A 21,952-nucleotide genomic window follows, 5' to 3' on the forward strand; every position below is an offset into this window, starting at 1 on the left:
CAACAAATCAACCTGTCATTTCATGGTTACCATTGGCAACCACAGGAAAGAGCGCAGGCAAATGAAGTTTTAACAAGGTTGGCGGTTAAGTGCAGGGTAGGATGTTTGGTAGCAACAGCTGCAGGGTGACAAATAAAGGGAAGCATTATGAATGGCAACAGGAGTCTGAAAGGACTGATATTAACAATGCCTTTTGAGACAGATCTTGAGTTTATTACTCGCTTTGATATGTCAGACTTGTGAATAATTTCTCAGTATTAATTTCTTCCTAAAAGTGTTTAATTATGTTTAACCTTTACAGTATGGGGGAGTTTATGTTTTTAAGAGCCAATTACCAGGAACCCGAGAGTGTTTAACAGGTATAATCAGTAAAGAGAAAAAAATATTTAAAAAAAAACCAATCTGGATAAACATTTCTCTGTGGTTTAGAGTGTTTCTCTTTCATACTCAAAAAGTGGCACAATGACCACAAAATCTTTCTCATGCACCACCCCCTGAATCTGTTTTGCTGAACTACAAACCCAGTTCCTGCTCTTTTCTCTAGGTGTAGAGAATTTAAATTTAAAAAAACATTCACTTATATTGCATCAACCGTTTTCATGAGTTAAATGTTTTCACAAGGAAAACACTATCATTCAAAATTTTAAAAGCAATTTGCCCAACTTTCCACTCAATTATTCACATTAGCAAACAATTGCCACATTAGTTTACAACTAGCAGTCAGAATTTGAAAGATCGCAGGTGAGAACTTCTGGCAATGGAGTCTAACATTAGAATATTACAGCATAGCTTGTTTTGTACTGTTACCACATATACAGCTTAGGTTAGTTTATGTGCAACGCCATGTATGTGTAACTTTGTTTTGGTCTGATGTAACTGATGCTGAATAAAATGATGTAAAGTATAGAAGCTATACTCTTTATTTTGTTCTGAGATTGTGAGTGTATTCAAATTATATGAAAATTTTTAAACACTTGTTTACTACAGCATCTGCAACACATTGTAACACCAAAGAGAAACAGGTATAAAATGATTTGTGAATAATTTTAAGTTTAAATTGTCATGATCTGGCCTGTTTGCTCTCCCTTAATTAGTAATTCCTCTCACCTGCCCTCTTCCTTCCCTGCCTCAATTATAATTTATTCCCCTCACCTGTTTCCTCTGGTTTATATTCAGTTCAGCCTGAGCATTCAGTGCCAGATCATTACTTGTCTTTCTGTCAGTCTTTCTGTTCAGTTTTATTTTATGGTTCATGTCCTGGATCCTAGCTGCCAGTGGAAAGAGGGTTTTTGTGTTTGTCTCGTCTCCTGATCGTCCACTGTCCCTCCCCCACGGAGTCCTCTGGGTTTTTGGCTCAGTATGTGGGGAGGTTCAGTTTTTATCCAGTAAGCCTGGCTCCAGGGAGGAGACCAGTTTAAAGTCCTGCTTCAAGTTCCGGTTCCTACGTTCTGTCTCGGCTACCCTCTTCCACTGAGCCTGCCTGTCTGCACCTGATCCTGTGTGCTCCTGTGCGTGACCACCTGGTCATGCTTCTGGTCCCAGTCAGACTCTGAACCCTCCTGGAAGCCTGTGCATGTCTGGAAGTCTGGATCCTGCCACCTGTCTCTGTTCCTGCCTGATCTGGACCCTGTCTGTTCTGGATCCCTCACCAGGATCAGCTTCCAGCATCACCTCTGGGACTGCAGCACTGGGGACACTCGTGGTCTGGACTGTTAAACCAGGTAAGTGACCAACCCAGATAATCATACATCAGTTTATCGTGGTCACTTACCTGTGTTTCCTCCCTAGAGTGTCTGAGATTGGGCGGTGCCCCGCCCCCCAGCCTGCAGTGTCCGCGAGCCAGAGCTCCGCTTTTGTTTTGTTTTTATTTTAATAAATCTTTTGAACTTTCCTACTGACTGTCTCTCCTGAATACTGGGTCCATCTGTCCCCGATTCTTGACAGTGGAAGAGGGTAGCGAGACAAAAACGTAGGAACCGGAACTTGAAGCAGGACTTTAAACTGGTCTCCTCCCTGGAGCCAGGCTTACTGGATAAAAACTGAACCTCCCCACATATTGAGCCAAAAACCCAGAGGACTCCGTGGGGGAGGGACAGTGGACGATCAGGAGACGAGACAAACACAAAAACCCTCTTTCCACTGGCAGCTAGGATCCAGGACATGAACCATAAAATAAAACTGAACAGAAAGACTGACAGAAAGACAAGTAATGATCTTGCACTGAATGCTTAGGCTGAACTGAATATAAACCAGAGGAAACAGGTGAGGGGAATAATTTATGGCCCCGTCCACACGAAGTCAAAACGAACACGAAACGCTGATATTTTCCAAAATGTTTGCCGTAAAGACGGAGACGTAAAATAAATGTGAGCGTCCACACGAATGCATGAAAACGCTGCAAAATGTATGCCAGGCCTGTAAGTGGCGCTGTGGTACCAAAGCAAAAATAAGCGACGAAATGTTGGGCATGTGCACTAATATTTATACATGGTTGCCCTGCGGGTCCATTTTCGTGGTTAAGTCAAATTCAGGTGCTGAACTATGTCGTCGATATTGCTCTGTTCTTCCTGGAGATATTCCAGAAGAAGAAGATTCTGTTGTAAGCCCGACAGCAGGGTGAGTAGCATTAGCAGCAACGGCGCTATTGTTGTTGTGATACTGTGTCGCGCATGCGTGCTTAGAGGCGACGCTATGACGCATGCGTGTAAAAAAAAATATGCGGTTAGGGCGTAAAGATGGAAACGCGAAAACGGCGTTTCGAAATCTTCCCACTCTGAAGGCTGAATAAAAAAAAGACCGTTTACAGACCCCCGAAACGCCGGCTTCGTGTGGATGAGAGGCTGGTTTGGTGAAAAATTTGTGCGTTTAGGCCAGGGCTCGTCTTCGTGTGGACGGGGCCTATAATTGAGGCAGGGAAGGAAGAGGGCAGGTGAGAGGAATTACTAATTAAGGGAGAGCAAACAGGCCAGATCATGACATAAATTGTTCTAATTATTTCTTCACTGGATGGTTTCTATGCCATTTGCAAACAAAATAGAACTCATGTTTTCAACATATACTGTTTTGAAAGTAAAGCTATGATTTTGCCAAAGAACTGGGTAATTTTAAAGACTGTGTCTGTTTTCGGAGTTGTGTGTAGAGGTGAGAGAATACTAAGGCATATTTCAAGAAAATTATAAATATATTTAATGTCATACATGTAAAAAAGAGAGTGCTAATTATCAACGTTTGTATTTATTTTAGAACTGCGCACCCACCTAACTTTCTCTTTTTTTCTGCATTGGAGTTTTGAGCACTGACCTTCTTTTGTTTAACGCCTGTGATGAACAGGGATGGTGTGGATCTGGCTGGTTGGTCTATTAAAAACTGGACTCTATTCAGCACATGTAGCCAGGAGCATTGGTTCAGGGAGTCTAATCTGCTCATAAGCCAGTCATCATCATGGGCCAGAAAATAAAGGTGTTGTCTCCTAATTCTTCCATCTGTTAGGTTCTCCAGCATAGCAAAGATATCCATAACTCACCATTCTGTTATCCAGTAAACGGACGTTGGAGAGCAGTATTGATAGGATCGGTTGTTTGTGGGGATTCCTTCTTAGCATTGCCATTAGCCCGCCTCTACAGCCCCTTTTATCGCCTTCTAGGACATCGTTTTCTCCAGCCCTCCTGCTCCCTGGGCCCACTGCATTGTTGTCATCCGTCCAAAGCACTCAGAAGCTTTTTAAATGGTCAAGAGTGGCTGTATTTAAGAGTCCTGAAACAACATTTTGTGACCAAAGCTCTAGCAGGCACTGGCAGTCATAGATGCAATATTGACGCCTAATTTGTAGTGTTCTAAGCAGCATATTTTATGGAGCTGTCAGGAGCTGTATTAGGCTGCTGCCTACTGGCACAGCCATGTTTCATCTGTGGTGCGACTATCCCTTTTGATCATCAATGAGAAGAATATGTCAGAAAAGATTAAAAGACATTAGGTGCTATACCTCACTAATCCAAACATAACATATCACCGTGATTAGGTTAATGTCTTTAGCGATACTTCTTTGTTCTGTGTCTGAAATGTTGGCGTTGTCCATGGAGACATTACTCTTACCATTAACCGAGTATTGAACATTTTTCTTTACCATTCAAAGTACGTTCTAGCTCAGTGTTTCTGTATTATTCCACTCTCCTGTCCTTTTAACTCCCCATCAGCTAAAGCCGCAGTCCACTCATAATGAACTTTGTTCTCGTAAAGGTTTTGACCTGTTTAAATTGACTGAGTCATCTCCTACGTTTGCTCTGCCACGCTAACTTTAATAGACAACTTTTTACCAACAGATAATAAAACTGTTATTTAATGAATCTGACTGTATTTAATTACAATCAGGCTCAAACTATGCAATTGGATGCCTTGTAAAAGTATAATTTAATTGCTAAATCAATCAAGATCCATAATTTCTGTGTGTGTGTTTGAGTCTGTTAAGCTCGTTCTGTTTCCTTGAACTCCGGTCGGCCTCGGCAGATGGCCGCTCCCACTGAGCCTGGTTCTGCTGGAGGTTTTGTCCTGTTAAAAGGAAGATTTTCCTCTCTAATGTCGCTACAAGCATGCTTAGTGTGAGGGATTGCATTTGAGTCAATGAGTCAATGAAATCACCTGCTTATTCTTATATAGAAAACTTTGAACCCATTTGACTTTACGATCTGCTTGAATTGTCTCTGTAAAGTGCCTTGAAATGACATGTGTTGGGAATTGGTGCTATATAAATTACCTGAATTTAATAGAATTAAGTATTTCATACCCACTTCAACAATTTTTGGGGAAAAAATGAGAGAGAAATGACATATGAATAAAATAGTAGTATCCTTGTATGCTGAGGTCGGGAGACCATCATGGTATCACTGAAATTAAATATAGACCAAAAAAAGAAGTAAATATAATCTCTTAACCCCTGGGCCTTTTTATTTACCAGACAATTTGGACTAACTCTGACATTAAGTCAATTTGGTGCATTGTTCTCAGACTTAACACTATTAAAGAAGCCAGAATCCAAAAATGATGAAGTGTGAAACACTAAAAAAGGGTCCCAAATGAATTCAGTCTTAGGAATTTAAATAACAATCTCAGCCTGGCCCTCTAATATTTGTGTACCAGCAAACGGGAAAAACATCTGTCGTATCATTTAAATCATGTTGTGTTTTGATACATCTACTCCTTCTTTATAGTTTCAGGCTGTTCCTTTAAAACAAGTGGCTTCACCAAATCCCCAAAGACCCGAGGCGATAGAAAGAAGGCGATAAAGCAGATGGCAATTATATGTGTGAAATGCAGTGTTTACTGCAAACAAAGCAGCTCAACTATCAGCAAGGGACACGTTTGAATGAAAGCAAACAAAAAAACGCATAAAAGCAAGCTTACAAAGAGGTCAAGATATTAGAGAGGTACCAATACGGTGCGATGGAACATCGTTATTTACCATTTATCCCATTTGCAGATAAGTGGTCCAGTTGGCCTTGTAAATAGCAGAATCATAGGAACCGTTTCACAATGTTAAAATACTCTAAATTAAATAGAATAAGAAGACAAGTTAAGGAGCTGGGGCTTTATAGGTCTACCTAACAACAGCTGCATTGAGCATCCTATTAAGAAATAAATTAATTTTACCTTTTTTCTCTGAATCGTTTTTTTTACGGCTTTTCTATTGTTCCCATGACACTAAGCCCAGCACCATTCTCCCCGCTTTACAAGCAAAATCAATAGGAACTTCTAGACACATCTGAAACAATTGTTTAAGATTTTCGAGAGACTTTCACCATTGAAATTCGCGAGACATATAGGTAAAGTGACAATGCCTGAATGCATGGCATTTGGAAGTTGTAATACATCGTGTTAAAAAAATGTGTTATTTCACCTTTCCAATTCATGATCTTCCACGGATGGATTTGTCGTTGGATTGCCAACTTGAAAAAGGAGGATTTGCTATTGAACTTCTGGCCAGAGAAAAAACACGTAATATGTAGCCAACATGTAGAAGAAGAATGTTTTAAAGATGACTGGGATATTAGCGCGTTGTGACAAAACGCCAGATACAGCACTGGGACTTGCTCAACAGCTGATACCGCATCGTGACTCACAAACCGGTAGATGGCAGTAGTGTTCTCTGACAAACATGGATATCTCCAGTAAAGCACATTCAAATGACTCTTAATTAAAACATTTATCATTTATTGAACTGTATGTAACAATTTCATATGTAAAGTACTTTCAGAAGTTTAAATTCTGAATATGACCGGACTTTGCCTTTAAAAGTAAACCTAATTCTACCTTCATATCTACTTTTAAAAGTAAACTGTGAATGTAAAGTGCATTTGCACATCCATATCCATCCACCTATCTCCCGTCACGCTTATCCCTTCTGGGGTCACGAGCGATGCTGGTGCCTATCTCCAGCTGTCAATGGTTAAGAGGCGGGGTCACCCTGGACAGGTTGCCAGCCCATCGCAGGGCAACACAGAGACAAACAGGACAAAGTACCATTCACACACACTCACATGTAAAGAGAATTTAGAGAAGCCAATTAACCTAACAATCATGTTTTTGGACTTCTGGACTGTGGGGGGAAGCCAGAGTACACAGACAGAACCCACGCATGGTCAGGGAGAACACGCAAACTCTACGCAGAAAGAGCCAGGAATCGAACCCAGAACCTTCTTGCTGCAAGGCAGCAGCGCTACCCATTGCTACACTGTGTAGCCTATAAGACATGTTGAAATAAATATATTTCAAATTTTATATTATATAGACTATATGGGGTTTATGAACATTTATGTTAAAATATCTATTTGAAGTATTGCCAAGGTTAAAATGTACTGTTTAAGTTTCTTCTTTTTCCTATGCATATAATATACATTCAAATAAATAGATTCTAATAAACAGTCAAATTAAGTAGTAAGTGGGTGGCCATTCTGCATGACAAAATGTCTGCTTTTCAGGGTGCTTAAGGGGTTTTCACTTTCTGCTATATTATTAATTCCTTCCAGCATCTATATGATTTTATCACTCTACCTTTTTCCATGAAAAAGTCAAGAAAAAATCTTTGAAATTACTATTTATTTGAGTACCTCCATTTAGTGGAAAGCAAAAAAAAGATTCCCACTAGTACTTGTAGTGACATTTAACCACTCTTTCACTCACTCATAGAGGTCGGCCACAAACTGCGATATGATCTCTGATTTTTTTTAAACTTTGTTTTCCTACCCTGAAACAAGTGAGCCCTTGCAAATAGTGTTGTAAATGTCATTCCCCTGATGTTGGCACTGATATGAGAGCTACTCATCTGAGGTGGCAGTCGTCACCAACTCTGTGTGTTTACTCAGTGCAGCTTCCAGTTTTTTTCAAACAGTTTTTCCTCAAACTTCTCATTGTTTTACATCATTTACTGAAATCAGGTCAAAGTCTACAATTTTCTTAAAATGTATACTTCAACCCCATTCTCTTTATGCAAATCGCTTTGAACATTTCCCATCTTTTAAACCACTTTAAATCGCTCATACGAACACACTTTCGATAATGTCCCATTGGTTGGCAAATTAAGTTGTCTTGTTGACAAATGGAAAATTATTTTGGTCAAAGATCTGCCTCTTTAAATATACAAACGAGAAGGTAGGTGCAAAACAGCAACCTTTTTTGAGCACTCAGCATCTGATTGGAAAATAAATGACTTTTGTTTTACTGTTTCCAGACAAAAGTATAAACTGAATGTTGTGTCAATATACACAATTCTTATAGAAAACCACACACACACACACATATATATATATATATATATAAATATATATATATATATATAACAACCAAGCAATAGCACACCAGACTCCAGTCATCTAATCAAGTCATCATGTTCAGATTGGACTCACTTGATGAGATGACTGGAGTCTAGTGTGCTATTGCTTGGTTGGCAAGAAAACCTGCAGCCACAAGGCCCTTTCTGGAACCAGTTTGACACCTGTGGGTTAAGGGGTATTTGATCAGGGACCTAGACTGACAGTGAGTGGGTCTCAAACTTAGAACCTCAGGATTCCAAACACAATGCCTTATCCACTAGGCCGCCACTCCCCATATATATTTAATTCTAAGAAAAATGATATCATATATACATTTTTTATTATGAAGTTATAAGCAGTGGGACATCTCTCATTTTTCTTACAAGTGATCCCACTGAAGATGTCATCATAAGAAATAAAGCTCATTGTGGTTGGCTCAGTTTGATGTTACTGTAATGCAGGGGCAGATGTAGAAAAATATTTATGGAGTGGCGAGAGGGGGGCAGGAATTTTTGAGGGGTGGAAACATATGGCATTTTTTTTTTACACCAAATTTAATCACAGTTATCACAGTTTGGTGAGAATAGTATGTACAGTAAGTGTTTAATGTGAAACAGTTCATATTATTAATACTGTTCATCGTACAATGTGATCTCACTTAATAGAGATAGAAGAATGATAACAGTACTTCTAGAGGGGCATTATAACAGGAAAGGTATTAAGGTAAGACACAGGTGCTGAGTCACAGATCTGTGAGATTGACTGTCAGAGAGGCAGCTTTGCAGCATTTGCACAAGAAGAAACTATAGAAAGAAAAACGTACCCATCAGAGATCTATGGACTGAGCTGTACTAAAGTCAGCATTACCACACAGTAGAAATAAATGGGCCAAGGCACCCAAACAAGGTACCAGACATCCATGTATTGTTTACTCTGAAAACACATTTACCACATTTGTTCCTCAGTAACTTGACATACAGCAGTTAAGGCAACATGAAAGGGACATTTCATACATGTAAATATGCTGTAGATAGAGCTGCTGTATCAACAAATTAACAAAAAGGCAGGTACTGTATGTTACAATAAAATCTCCACAAATCTGAAAAGAAGCAACATAAAAATACATTTTGCTTCCAGTCTGAAAAAGTTCAAAACATTTTGTGAGTAGGTTCATACAGGTCATTTCTGGATAGTTTCATACTATATAAACAAAAGAAACAACAAAACTGCTTCATATTGAGCAGGATTTACACCAGTATCAAACTTTACTTTTAACATGTTTGGTTTTATTAAAGGAAATATCACATTTTCTCAGGTGCTAAAACAAATGTAACAGCTTTGTAAAGGCTCACCAGAGAGCATAACATAATGTTGACATGACTATAACAACTGAATGCGGCGATTTCCATGTTGCTCAGCAAAACGCTTCACAAATGTATTTAGATCCAATGCCTTTGTGCGTTTTGATTTGAGTGCAACCAAACGTGATAGTCTCTTTTCTGTTATAGTTGACCGCAAATACGTCTTTATGAGCCTGAGACGTCAGGCCTAACTAACATCATAGTTAGAGAAATAACGTTCTGCAACCTGATTTTTATCATCTCAAAATCAGCATTGCGGCTATGCTAGCAACATTGTGCTTTCATTATGATTTAATTTCTCGATAGATAGTTAATCAGTTTTTACCTGTTTCATCCCGTGTCTCCCCTCTCCATGACCCCTGGCTCCCTCGCTTTGCCCCATTCAGTTTTCAAAACAAGTCACTCTCGTGTCATCTCATGCTGCATTCACTGCATTCCGACATTGGAAATTAGCAGTTCTAATTCTCAAATTATCCATAATTTATAAGCCTCGCCACCCCTACCGCCAACTAGGGTGGCAGCAGGGGTGGCAAGGCTGTCATTTAGGGTGGCTTTGCCACCCCAGTAGATCCGCCTATGCTGTAATGGTTAGTATATATCAAAGGGTACACTGCAGGTTTTAAGCTCACCACAGTAATCAAAGACTTGTGCAAAATAATGTTCACAACAGTAAAAAAAAAAAAATACAGTAAAGTACAAAAAAAATAATCACAAGTAAAGTAAATGGAAAAAGCAAGTAAATGAATGCTCTGCAGAGAAGACATCCACTGTCCCTAAATGCTCACAGCACTAAATCAGGGAGATCAGCAGTTAATGAGTGCAGAACTCAAGCGTTTTGAACTGCTGAGTGATATGAATGCTTGCTTATGGGGATAATTAAAGAGTTCTGATTACAGAACAAAATAATGTGTTTTGAGGGACTGTTACCCTGTTTGGACTTTCTGTGTGACCTGCTTTACAGACATTTCTGAGTAGAGAAATGCATTTAAGCAATGTGGAAAAACTGTAATAATCTGTGCTGTGCGCATAGTGCATTCTCAGCATGTTTTAGGAGGGGAAATCTGAAAGTGTGTCATGTTTTGATCTCTGGTTACTGTGATAACCCAAAACAAAATCTGAAAGAAAGTAGATATAGAAGCAATAAGATTTTGCAGGGATGCTGTGGCAGGATGTGTGAAGCTAATGCGGAGATAGATGAAATTCAATACAAAACAGCTCTGAGGAAAATACTTCAGATTTTGTGGTGTATGGTTGCATTGAGTTGGAGGGGTGTGGAGTTGACCTGAGTCTGTCAATATAACCTCAACATACTCCCAAAACTATAATGAAAGGATTTAGTTGAGTATAACTGTCTCAGTCAAAGTTTAAAATTAAATAAAATGTAGAACTTCCGGCTAAAATATTTGTCAAGCAAATAATGTTGTGTTACGCTTGATTAGACATACCACAAACAACTTAACAACTACCATTGTGGACATATTGTTTCCACAACCAATAACTTGTGACTCAGAGACTGCATATTTTCACACCTGATATATTTTTTTAAAAATACGTGATAAAAGTGATGCATCTTATATATATATATATGCATTTAGATAATTAAACAGGCCTATCATAATACACACAGTATGCATTACCTTCCTGTTCAATATGTTCCATATCTTATTTAATCAAATAACCTTCGGATCCTCCTGTATTGTTCTGTTAACAAACCCCCCCAAGTGGTTTTGCTTGAGGACAACACGTGAAAGTGTCTGAGAACATAACTGCACACCTATAGAAGAAATTCAAAATGTTGTTTCAAAATATAAACATTTATTAAGAAATATTGTTCAACTCCAAGTCAAACATTTTTAGCAAATAATTATTGACTAAACTAGTAAAACTCATTTAAGTTAAGCTACTATGTACCCAAAGAAGAAAGGAAAATTGTTAAAAACCATAAATCAATGAGATGATGCAATTATATTAGTTTGGCATGGATTTTATGTTTGAGAACGAAAGTTAATCTTGAAGAGTTGGAATGTTGTTATTTTTTAGCTTTATAAAGAACAGCTTAAAAAATGTCTGCATTGGGGTAACATCCAGTCACCATAATCTTATTTTTAGCTTGCCTTGTTTAACAGTAAGCATATTAAAATGACCAAAAAATACTCAAATACCCAAATTGTTTAGTTGGAAACCATTAAACTATCTCTGTCTTTTCCAAATCTGTTAGCTCTGCTGGTCTCTTTTTTTTCAGACAGGTGAGGCATCTTCAAAGTTAAGGAAAGCTTATGTTGGATGAATGGGTCTCTGTTTTGATGCCCTAGTTCTAAGGCTTTTGTCTTTTGTTCTCCTGTGGTTTCAGTCTTTGTCCCCTTTAATGCACTTCTGCAAATTCAGAGAGAAATGTTGCAGGAAGTCTTTTTCGCAGAAATCTGGTTATGACATTAACAACAGGCTCACTTACCTTCAGCGAGGGTTGAAGAATAAACAATTTGGCTGCCATAAAAAAAAAAAAAAAAATCTGGTAAAGGAATGAAAGTCTGTGAGGTGATGCCTTTGTCCCCAAGCAATGTGGAAGAGAGGATTGCTTGTCCCTTCGGACTTGTGATGTGAAGGTCTTGCGAGGGAGGGTGGTGCAGCAATTTGGAGATTGGTGCAGCAGAGCAAAACTTTCTTCTTCCTCCAACAATGCTCGACATTAACCAGCCAGGACATTGTCTTATGGCATAACAGAAGCCAAGAATATAAGAAGTTTCTTATAAAGACCCGTCATTGCCAAAAGCTATGTGATAATTTATACTGAGACAAAAAAAGTTTTTTTTTTTTTTTTTTATGTACCTTTGGGAAAATATTACAATTAAATATTCAGCCCCTGGAATTACTATAATCTCAGTTTGCTGCAATACTTAATGCACGAACAGAGCACTTCTTGTTTTCTGATGGAATAAAAAAGGAAGTGAACATTTTTTTTCTCTCATCTCATAGTGTAGTAGACAAAGAAGGAAATAAAGACTAGGTGCTCAGATAGATAATTAATAATAGTTTAATTTTTACATATTTTAATTGATGTGTTTTTTTATGGTTACACTGGTTAAGCTTTTGCACATGATTTACACATAGTGTTTTAGAAAATGTTTTATCATATAGTGTTACTTTATCTTTGATTAAATCTCTGTATGTCACTGTGATGTCAACAAAAGAATAAATAAGATGGTGCTTGGCTGTCAAATTGAAAATTTTTGCAGCATTAATGTGCAACATATTTTTTAAGATATGCATTATTTCCTAATCTTGAAAAATAAACATAACGATATCATAGCTTTTTCCCCCAAAACTAAACCATTTGTGTCACCATTTTCTAAGACCACAGTTAGACCTATTTTGGTATTTTTACCAGTTCCTGTTGTACTTCATCTCACCGTTAATGCAATACAAAAAAACATTTCATGCCAGATTAACATATTTGCAAAGCAAAAAGGATCCATTGTTTATCAAATCAGAAAAACAGAAACAACATTTAAACCGACATATAGAAATAGATGTATTTTTTGACGAGCTGAGGAATGACATATTTACAATAGGCTTTAAACATCTGGTTGTTTTTTCAGACACCGTGGTTACTACTGTGGTACGGTATATTTTAAGTTCTGGCTTTTTTCAAAACCACTTTTTTTTAGTTCCGCCAATCTGTCAAGTTAAAAAAGAAATATCATACTGTACTACAAATTTTACTTATGAGAAATCCATTACTGATAATCAAATCAAGGTATTTGCAATAAGCTGAATATACACTTATTGCATTGTTGCTTAACACATGGAAATAGATCTGATTTGAGCTATTCGAGCTATTTGGGTATGTTGCATGTTTTATATTATATATATCTATAGATCCTGTATTCTGTATACATATCTAATTTTTCTCCACCATCAACACCAAGTCAAATACCTTGTAAGTGCAAACCTACTTGGCCATAAACTTGATTCTGATTCTACTGCATGTATGGGTACTGAGGCCAAATTCATAAGGTATACTAAAGATAGGAACAGGGCCAGATTTCAGAACTTTTTAACATTCAGAGTGTGTAGAATAATAACAGCAAATCTTATTGGTTTGGTTTGACATAGATAATTGCAAGTGATATTTCTTTCATTTGTTGTGTAAATATTGCTGAAAACAGGTATTTTGTTTATGAATTCCTTTTATTCAAGATCATTTTCAAATATAGCAAAAACACAGCCAAATAACAGTATTTATGCAACATATTACAGCAATATTTATATACAAAGATAAGAAAAAAAGAGGCAAAACATATCATTATCTTTAAATAATGGATATGTCATTCTTTGTTTTTCAGGTTTTTTTTTATCCATCCTACATAAATGTTACAAAGTCTAAAGAGAAAAACCTTTGGGAGAACATCTTGCTGCACCACATATTCAAGTTATGGAGGAAGCTAATGAGTCATACCGTGTGGAAAAGATTAGAAAGAACCATCTTAGAATTACACTGAGGAACCCTTATCAGTGAATGATTTTTTTTCAAATAAGAAAAAAAATCTATCACGTTTTGGGCTGGGGAATGGGAAGGTTATAAGTACAAAATGTCTGCAAGTTCCCTCAATTGACTAAACACTATGAACCTGATAATCTTATCAGGAGAAGGATGAAAGGTAGTGTAGATTATGTTTAAGAGACAGATGCCCAATTTAATAAGACACAACTGCCAAATTTAATCAAAAATATATATCCAGTATATCTTTTATGCATTGTTTGATAACCCTTTTCATTCTCATCCCAAAAAAGATTAACTGCACACAAGAAATATACAAAGGTAGCTGCCAATTTTGGTTCTGCACTAATGGTTTTCCATATTTATATGGACTTGTCCACTATACTTGCTACTAACTAAGGTCTGAATTTATGGGTGATATTATTATTTGCAGCTATTTTGTGTATTTCAGGTTGGACTAAATAAAGGCACAAATGATCACCTGAAACACATAAAAAATGAACCAATTAAGGTAATACACTTCTTTCATTCAGGTGTGTTTTTGTATTTAGATTGGAAAAGAAAAAAAAAAGGATTAATATACTAAGGGTCTCAGCTGACCCCATATTGAAGAAAAACAGTAAAATACTGCTTTAAAAAATTACTGCAGACTAACCAGCCACTTTATAAGGTGAATTACTGGATTTGACCCTCCTTGCCTTCAGAGCTTACCTATTCTTTGTGGTACAGCATAGGTTGAAGAATCCTCAGACATATTGGGCCATGTTATCATGATAGCTGTTTCAGAAATGCCAGCTCCAGGTCCATTATGCAAGTGTCCTACTCCACCAGTTGTGCTATTTGTATGTGTAGTTGACTGATTTGCCATTTTTGTTAGCTACCAAAAGAAGTTTTGTCTCTGGAAGCCGAGAGCGGTTGTACTTGACTTTTTTTTTCCTTTGCCTTCTTGAAATAATGACATAAGTATCTTTTTATCACAGTTAAACCATTAATTGTTTTCTCTAATTAACAAGGTAATTATCTTGTTATCATGATAATTATTGATTTCTTGAGATAACGACATGTATAAGTATGAATGAGGCTGGCCAACAGCCCTAGATTCCCAGTCCATCCATGCCTGCGGTGCCTGTGGTTGTGCATGTCACTACCCGAACAGAATAATAAGATCTGGGTCGCTGAAAACTATGCAATGATGGTACTGAAAATACTTGTTACTGAAAACATTAAAGAATGCTAAACTACAACGATAGAAAATATTGAAGACTTTTACGTTCTCTCCATTGTGTTAAGTGACGTCATCATCGAACATGATCGGAGCAGTCACAGTACTGTAATGTTGGAAAGGCTATTTAAGTGGTTTTTATGTATAATTTTTTTTTTATTTTGTTTTTAGAATATGCAATATTCACCAAAATACGAAATTGTTCAAAGGAACCCAAAAAAGACAAACAAATAAAAAGTAAGAAAAACAAAGTATTGCATTACGGGAAGTTATTTGTTCTTGCATGTGCAGGATGGATCATGCTTCTGGGACGGTTCGGGTCGAGACAATGCAGTCTTGGTAATGCGTGTGCGCACATAGTCAGTTTTTTTTTTGCTTTCTTTTTTTCAGGTCTGGTGGATGATTGGATTGCATGAAATACAGTAGAAACAAATCTGACTGTTTTTAATTAAAATCTTTAATCTGGACTCAGTTTGGGGGTTAATTTATCTTACAGGCGTAACACTGTTCAGAAAATGGCCGGCACCTTGGTGGAAGCAAATAATCAAACCAAAAACATTGTCTCATCACCTAAAAGTTCACACAGGAATATTTACAGAATTATACATAGGCTACCATGACTTATAAATCCTCTCCCGCTTGTGTGGCATTGAAGGATGTAATCAGTTTTATCACACACCAAGCATCTCGTTATGACAAGAAAACGGCTTTCATGTCTTTAGATATGAAAAAAATTTATTTTATCATTATCTAAAGTTTGTTTTTCAAGAAAACCACAATGAAAAAGTATTGGAAGGACACAACCATTCTTTGATTCCGTTTTTTTTTTTTTCAAATCCTATTTTTTCAATTCAGCTCTACAAATATTACTTTTAAATTAATATCTAACTTTATGGTGGGTTACTGCTATAATAAATATTCAGAACAAGGCTTCAGTGTATCTTCAATTTAATCTATAATTATTTTAAATTAAATATATTCGTCGATACGGTGTCATGTTAGCATTGTATCACATCTGCATTTTATTGTGTTGTTAACGGGAGAGGGGATAACCTCTTGTTTTTAAATAGCTGCAACATTCTCAGTTATTAATTAATCCATCATATTCTATGATGCAGATACACATGAAGTGTTTAAATTAACTTGTTGAAACAAAATACAGAAAAATGTGCTTAACCTCATTTTGTTCAGATCTGGCCTCATGTTGTCCATCTTTAGTTAAGATCAGGAACTGTTCATGAGAAAAGAGCTTCTTTCAGATTTATAAGTTCTGTCATTTTGCCTCACTTCCTTACTTTGATCATTCTCATGTGATCTCCTTTCCATGTTGCTGTTTCTCTCGCTGTTCAGGTGAATCTTGTTTCCATCAATGAAGTCCTTGGAAGAGCCTTCAGGTGACGTCCTGACTGCACTGGAGAAAGATATGCTGACTTGCCTCTTGAGCAACTTCAGGAGTTTCCTTTTGTATCCTTTACAGGCGAAAAAGTAAATGAATGGATCCAAGCAGGAGTTGAAATTCATTAGACAGACCGTGATGTGAAGTGAAATCTGAAAGGCCATGAGTTCCACACAGCCAGGATCTGATATCAGCTTGCGGATCATGTATTGCAGGATGTTGATGTGGTACGGACTGTAGCAGATCACAAACACTGCAGACACGCAGCAGATCACGCCAATGGCCTTACGACTGCGGCCAGACTTTTCTGTCAGGTGATTTTTCTTGGCTGTGAGGTGCAGCTTGGTGCTTAAGAAGGAGTAACAGACCAGTATGGTGATCACAGGGATGATAAAACCTAGAAAGACTGCACCAATCAGGATGATAGCAATACCATCCACCTTTTCAAAGTTAGGGTATTCCATACAAGTGGTAAAATTCTGAAGTTCCATATTGGTCATTTCCATTCCAAGGAGGGGGAGGGTCTGCGCTAGAACCAACATCCACACACCAATGCAGATGTAGCGCACATTACTGACTTTCCTGAATTTGGCAAAGCGCAGAGGCAAGACCACAGCGATGAAGCGGTCCACACTGAGGCAGGTCATGAAGTTGACCCCGGCGTAGGTGTTGATGTAGAACACAAAGCCTGAGATCTTACAGAGGGCCTCACCAAGAGACCAGTGGAAGCCCTGAGCGTAATAGATGATCCTCAGAGGCAAGGAGAGAGTGAAGAGGATGTCAGAGATGACGAGGTTTAGGGAGTATAAAGTTGTGGAGTTCATCTTCTTCAGGTTTATACGGATGACGTAGAGGGCTAGGCCATTGCCCAACAACCCCACAATGAAAACAACACAATAAAAAAGAGGCATGAGGACCCGAGCATAATTTTTATGGTCATACAGGGTGTTGCACGTGATGTTGTTGGCTAAGACAGCCATGTCTGTTGGCGCAGATGCAGATGCAGAACCAGAATGGATGATTCAGGAACTGGTAGCTGCAATAGGAAGAATAGACTTTTGTCAACATCATGGCTTTAATATATCATCATAGGTTTCCTTTTCTTTTTTTACTCTAACAGGCTTTATACTACAGATAACGAAATCAAAGTGAAATACTGAGCATGCATATAAATGCCCTATGCTACCTCTGCAAGAATACATATGCAAATTTACAAATTCAACACCTTTGCTCTCACAAAGGAAGTCAAGAAACCACAAGTTTCTTTTCATTTTTCCTTTTCTGACACAACAACTGGAAAATAGTATTTTCAAGAAATTTTAAACCATTTGCTGTTTTTTTTTTTTTTTTTTTTTTTTTTTTTTTTGCAGGATAATAGATTATATTATGAATATGTATGGTATAAAGTATAAAGATAACAATTTAAATGAAATTGAAAACTAAAAAAAATATTTAAACTGCTACTGAACAATTTAAGTTTAGAATGTTTAGGGTAATACATAAAGGCTGATAAAAACAGTTCATGGGAATTAGCATGATTAAAAACACAAATTTGCTGGAAATTCTAAGGTATATTCTTGGTAAACAGTGCCATCTTCTGGCTCCCTTTTTAACACAAAAACCTTGAGTTAGATATTTTTTGGTATGATTTTGCCAAGGGCATATATATATGACTGTCAGAGGTGTCGACTAACAAAGTACAAATACTTTGTTACTGTACTTAAGTACACTTTTTAGGTAACTATTCAGATACAGATTCTATTCAGATTCAGACAAATATGTTTAAATGTCTGAAAGGTCGGACACAGGCGAGAGATGGAGACAGAGAACAACAAGACCTCCCTCATCCTTGGCTCTATCTCAAAGAATTTTTCGAAATAGTCAAAAACTTGGGCTTGCAATTCATATATTGGCATCTGGCTGTTTTTTAAAACGGTTAAATAATACTTTTATACTTCAAGTAGTTTTTGGAGCACATACTTTTTCACTTTTACTTGAGCAAGTGGTCAAGTTGATACTTCAACTTTTACCAGAGTGTTTTTAAACTGCAGTATCTATACTTCTACTTAAGTAACAAATATGTGTACTTTTGACACATCTGATGACTATATATAGTAGACTATATATGACTACATATAAGACAGTTAAATATCAAATTAAATTTAAACTGTGATGTGCTTTTCTTTTTACTAAAGTTAGCACAGCCCTTTTCATTGTAGGGTAAAAGGGGCTCTTTACAATTTATGTAGCTATAAAAATGTACCTACTGTATAGACAGGATTAAAACACTGAGGATCACAGTTATATTATCAGTGACTTAAAATCCAAAATAATATGATGCATTTAATTTACAGGGCTGACTCAGAGAACAAATACAAGGTCGTTGACGCTAATTGCCACAGAATGCGACTCAAAGGAAGTTAAAAGTAAATGCACAATGATTCTGCACGCAGCTGCCACATTGTTAACACAGCAAAAAAACAAGGCGTTAAGTGACAAGGCCTTGGGGGTAAGGAAGTTGACTTCCCCATGGCGTGGTGGCAGAGAATTAGGACGTTGGAAAGTTGCATTGTTTCAGCCAGAATAACAATAAGCACCAGGATATTTGCTCTAAAGTTCAGCGAAGAAATATGCTTCCTGACCTATATATAGAAGCAGACGAAATGGCATTGTTTCTCAAATGATGTTACCCGCCTGAATTGTGTGCTCAATTGAGAACTTTTAGAATACAGGGAAGGTTGAAAGTCTGGGAAATATTGTTTAGTATAAAAAGTTAAAACAAATAAAAAAATATATTTTATAAAGGAATAAAGAAAAGCATATGTTTAATGTTTCATTCAGTCTATTAGGTAGTTTCTTGACAAAGAAATAGAAGAGGTTTACCAAACTGAGCCAGTTCTTATTTGAGGAAAGGAAGCGACTTTTTCTGGACCTTAACGGTAATAATGATATAGTTTTGACACAAGGCTTACCTCACAGATGGAAAATGCTCCTCTACAGATTCACTGAAATCACATGGATCCACTGGATATTTGTCCAACGCTGTTCAGCTCCAATTAGTTGCCCAACAGCACAGCAGTCTCACGCTGGTGTGAAAACAGTTTGACATTCAGAAATCAAGATTAATATCGGCTGCCAGTAACCATAGTGACAAAATATCCTGTAGTACTGTAGCTCTCTCTCTATCTGTGTTTCTCTCTTTCTCTCTTTTTCTCTCACTCTCCACCTCTTTCACTTTTGGGAGTTTTTGTTAAGATGCTATCTACTTTCCTTAGACGTAATAACTGCTTGGTGTAGATAAAAAAAAAAAGCCTAGTGCCACTCAGCTCAGCCAAGTGGTTTTGAAGAAGTGGTCAGTCATTGATCCAGATCTAGAGAAAAGAAAATCTGGGTATCATACAGCCCGCTGTGCCATGTGTTCTCAGAGAGGAGGATGTGGCTTCAGCCAGGAAGCTGACTCTGTCCAAATGATTTTTTTGTTTTTTTTTGTTAACTTTTTAGAGTAACTTTAAGTTTCTCTTAGAACATTTTGTTCTTTTGCAGTGTGATGGTGTGATTGTTTCAAAACGATCTTTTAACACATTAACACGACACTGTGTAATAACACCAACTTGAAATGCAATGAAAAATAGGGAAGTTCCCCTTTACTTCAGAAGTAGACTGCCATCTGTTTTGATGATTTGAACTGAGAGGTACGATCAAAGACAGATCATTTGGTGCTTTTTGTTTGCATTGCTTGGAAATCATTAATTCCCCCTCGTATAAGTAATTGTTTAATATTTCTTTTAATGTAGATGTCTTAAGATTTGTGGTTAGATAGCATATAACTGAAACCTTTAAACCTGCCAGTAGCAAAGCTTTACCACATTCGGGTATGTTTTAGCTCAGAGGTGAGACTAAATCATTGCATATCAAGGCTCAAGTCTTTAGGGTAAAATCACATGTTGACATTGTCTGTCTCATATTGAGTGAAATGTCATAACTATAAAGTTCCATTTATGTCCAAGTAATGTTTATATTACATGTCATTACCAAGCCATCATAGTTCATCCCTGGAATGTTAATGATGTGAAGAAACAAACAATGTTATTCATTTTCATTAAATAGGTCATATTCGAGAGGCAGTTACTATTCATGTCGAAGTTGAGTCACAAGTCTTCTTGAATAATCAAGTCAAGTCTCAAATCAGTAAATATGTGACTCATGTCTTTCTCCAGTCAACCTTTAAAGTGAACGTCCAGATATGTGGAACAGATCCACTGACTGACATCTTGAGTTTTAAGCCTATAAGCTAAATGAGAAATGCTTACAAATTACCGCAAGTGTATAAAAAGCGATCAAATGTACTAAAGTTATAAAGAGTTTTGCTAAGATTACAGAGGAAATATGGGGCCATCCACATTTTAATTTTAAAATAATACAAAATGTGTTACAGAATTATTCCTTCAGATCTCACCATTTCAGATCTTCAGTGGCATCTGGTGATTAAAAAGTTAAAGTTTTTCTTTCAATGTCTTCTAGTTAGGATTTCAATTTAGTTTTAGATTAGATTTTTGAAATCAATAAAAAACTGATGATTTTAAGATAAAACCCAACAAAGAAATGTTCTGCATACCTTATCAAGAAAACACTCAAAGTAGGCCCAGAGTTCTTGAGTTCTTCTTAAGACATTTCTAAGGGCTGCATTTGCCAGGGAAGATGCTGTGGAGACAAATGCAGAAGCCTGTAAGTTTTCCAAAAGGATGATCTGCTGGGTGTGCAGATTAGCCAGGAAACCTAATAACTGAAATAAGTGAGACCTAATACTTATTTACCTCCAGTTCACTTATTTACAGCCATGATTTACCATTAGTTGAATCATGGTGGCGCCTGTAGCCAGCGGCCTGAAGCAGCTTTCAAGTCTGGTGAGAGAGGGCACCGCGTGCCATCTTGAACCGTGCCATCAGATCAGCGAAGCAGAACCACAGCCGGAAGATCCAAGATCTCTTCCATGATGCCAGCAACACCAGGAGGATGTAGCAAGGCATACGGGCAATCATAGACTACAACACCCTGACCAGCACTACAGAGAGAAGGTGGAGCAGCTAGTGGGCTGGTGCAGAGATAACAGCCTGATCCTGAAAGTGGAGAAGATGAAGGAGATCATTGATGACTTCAGGAAGAACTGGCCCAACCATCCTCCACTGCTCATGGGAAGAGGTTTTGCAGCATTCGATGCAGGTCCAGCAGTTTCTTCCCCACTGCCATTAGACAGCTGAACTGTTGAGAAAACTTAATTTAATGCTCTGAACTTCCATTTCAATGCATTTTTTTGCACCATGTCTTCTCCCACACTGTTTACATTTGATCACTGCTGCACTTAATGGAATGGAAATGTTCTAAAAACTGTAAAAACTAAATTCTGTTTTGTATACACACTGAGTATACAAAATGACAATAAAAGTTGTCTAAGTCAATGGCGATTTAGTTTTTATATATTTTTTATAGTTTGAATATACTGAACAACAGTATAAACAACTTGATTTTTCAAGAACACCTCTATTGCCCTTTTATTACACAGGTAAATGTAGGCTCTTCAATTCCTGTTCTACTCTGAGTTGCATTGATTGTATAAAGAAATTTACTGACTGTAGGAAATAGCTTAGGCCAGAACCGAACACTAATAAATATGGC

The 21,952-nt window shown here is 37.3% G+C and overlaps 1 protein-coding gene across 1 annotated transcript; it reads right to left on the reverse strand.

Annotated features, from left to right (window-relative positions):
• Nucleotides 1-13,332: 13,332 nt before the first annotated feature.
• On the reverse strand, nucleotides 13,333-19,681 carry gpr183a (G protein-coupled receptor 183a). The gene is made up of 2 exons (XM_038302369.1): nucleotides 19,252-19,681; nucleotides 13,333-17,315 (listed from the first exon to the last, which is right to left on the reverse strand). The coding sequence occupies exon 2, from the start codon at nucleotides 17,257-17,259 to the stop codon at nucleotides 16,108-16,110; it is 1,152 nt and encodes a 383-aa protein (XP_038158297.1). The 5' UTR covers nucleotides 17,260-17,315; nucleotides 19,252-19,681; the 3' UTR covers nucleotides 13,333-16,107.
• Nucleotides 19,682-21,952: the final 2,271 nt, after the last annotated feature.

Source organism: Cyprinodon tularosa, unplaced genomic scaffold (assembly GCF_016077235.1).
Source record: "Cyprinodon tularosa strain WSP-4 unplaced genomic scaffold, ASM1607723v1 ctg49, whole genome shotgun sequence".
Taxonomy (NCBI): Eukaryota; Metazoa; Chordata; class Actinopteri; order Cyprinodontiformes; family Cyprinodontidae; genus Cyprinodon; species Cyprinodon tularosa.

Bases quoted from the DNA above. Each gene is read 5' to 3' on its own strand.
- gpr183a (XM_038302369.1), bottom strand. From the start codon at position 17,259: ATGGCTGTCTTAGCCAACAACATCACGTGCAACACCCTGTATGACCAT.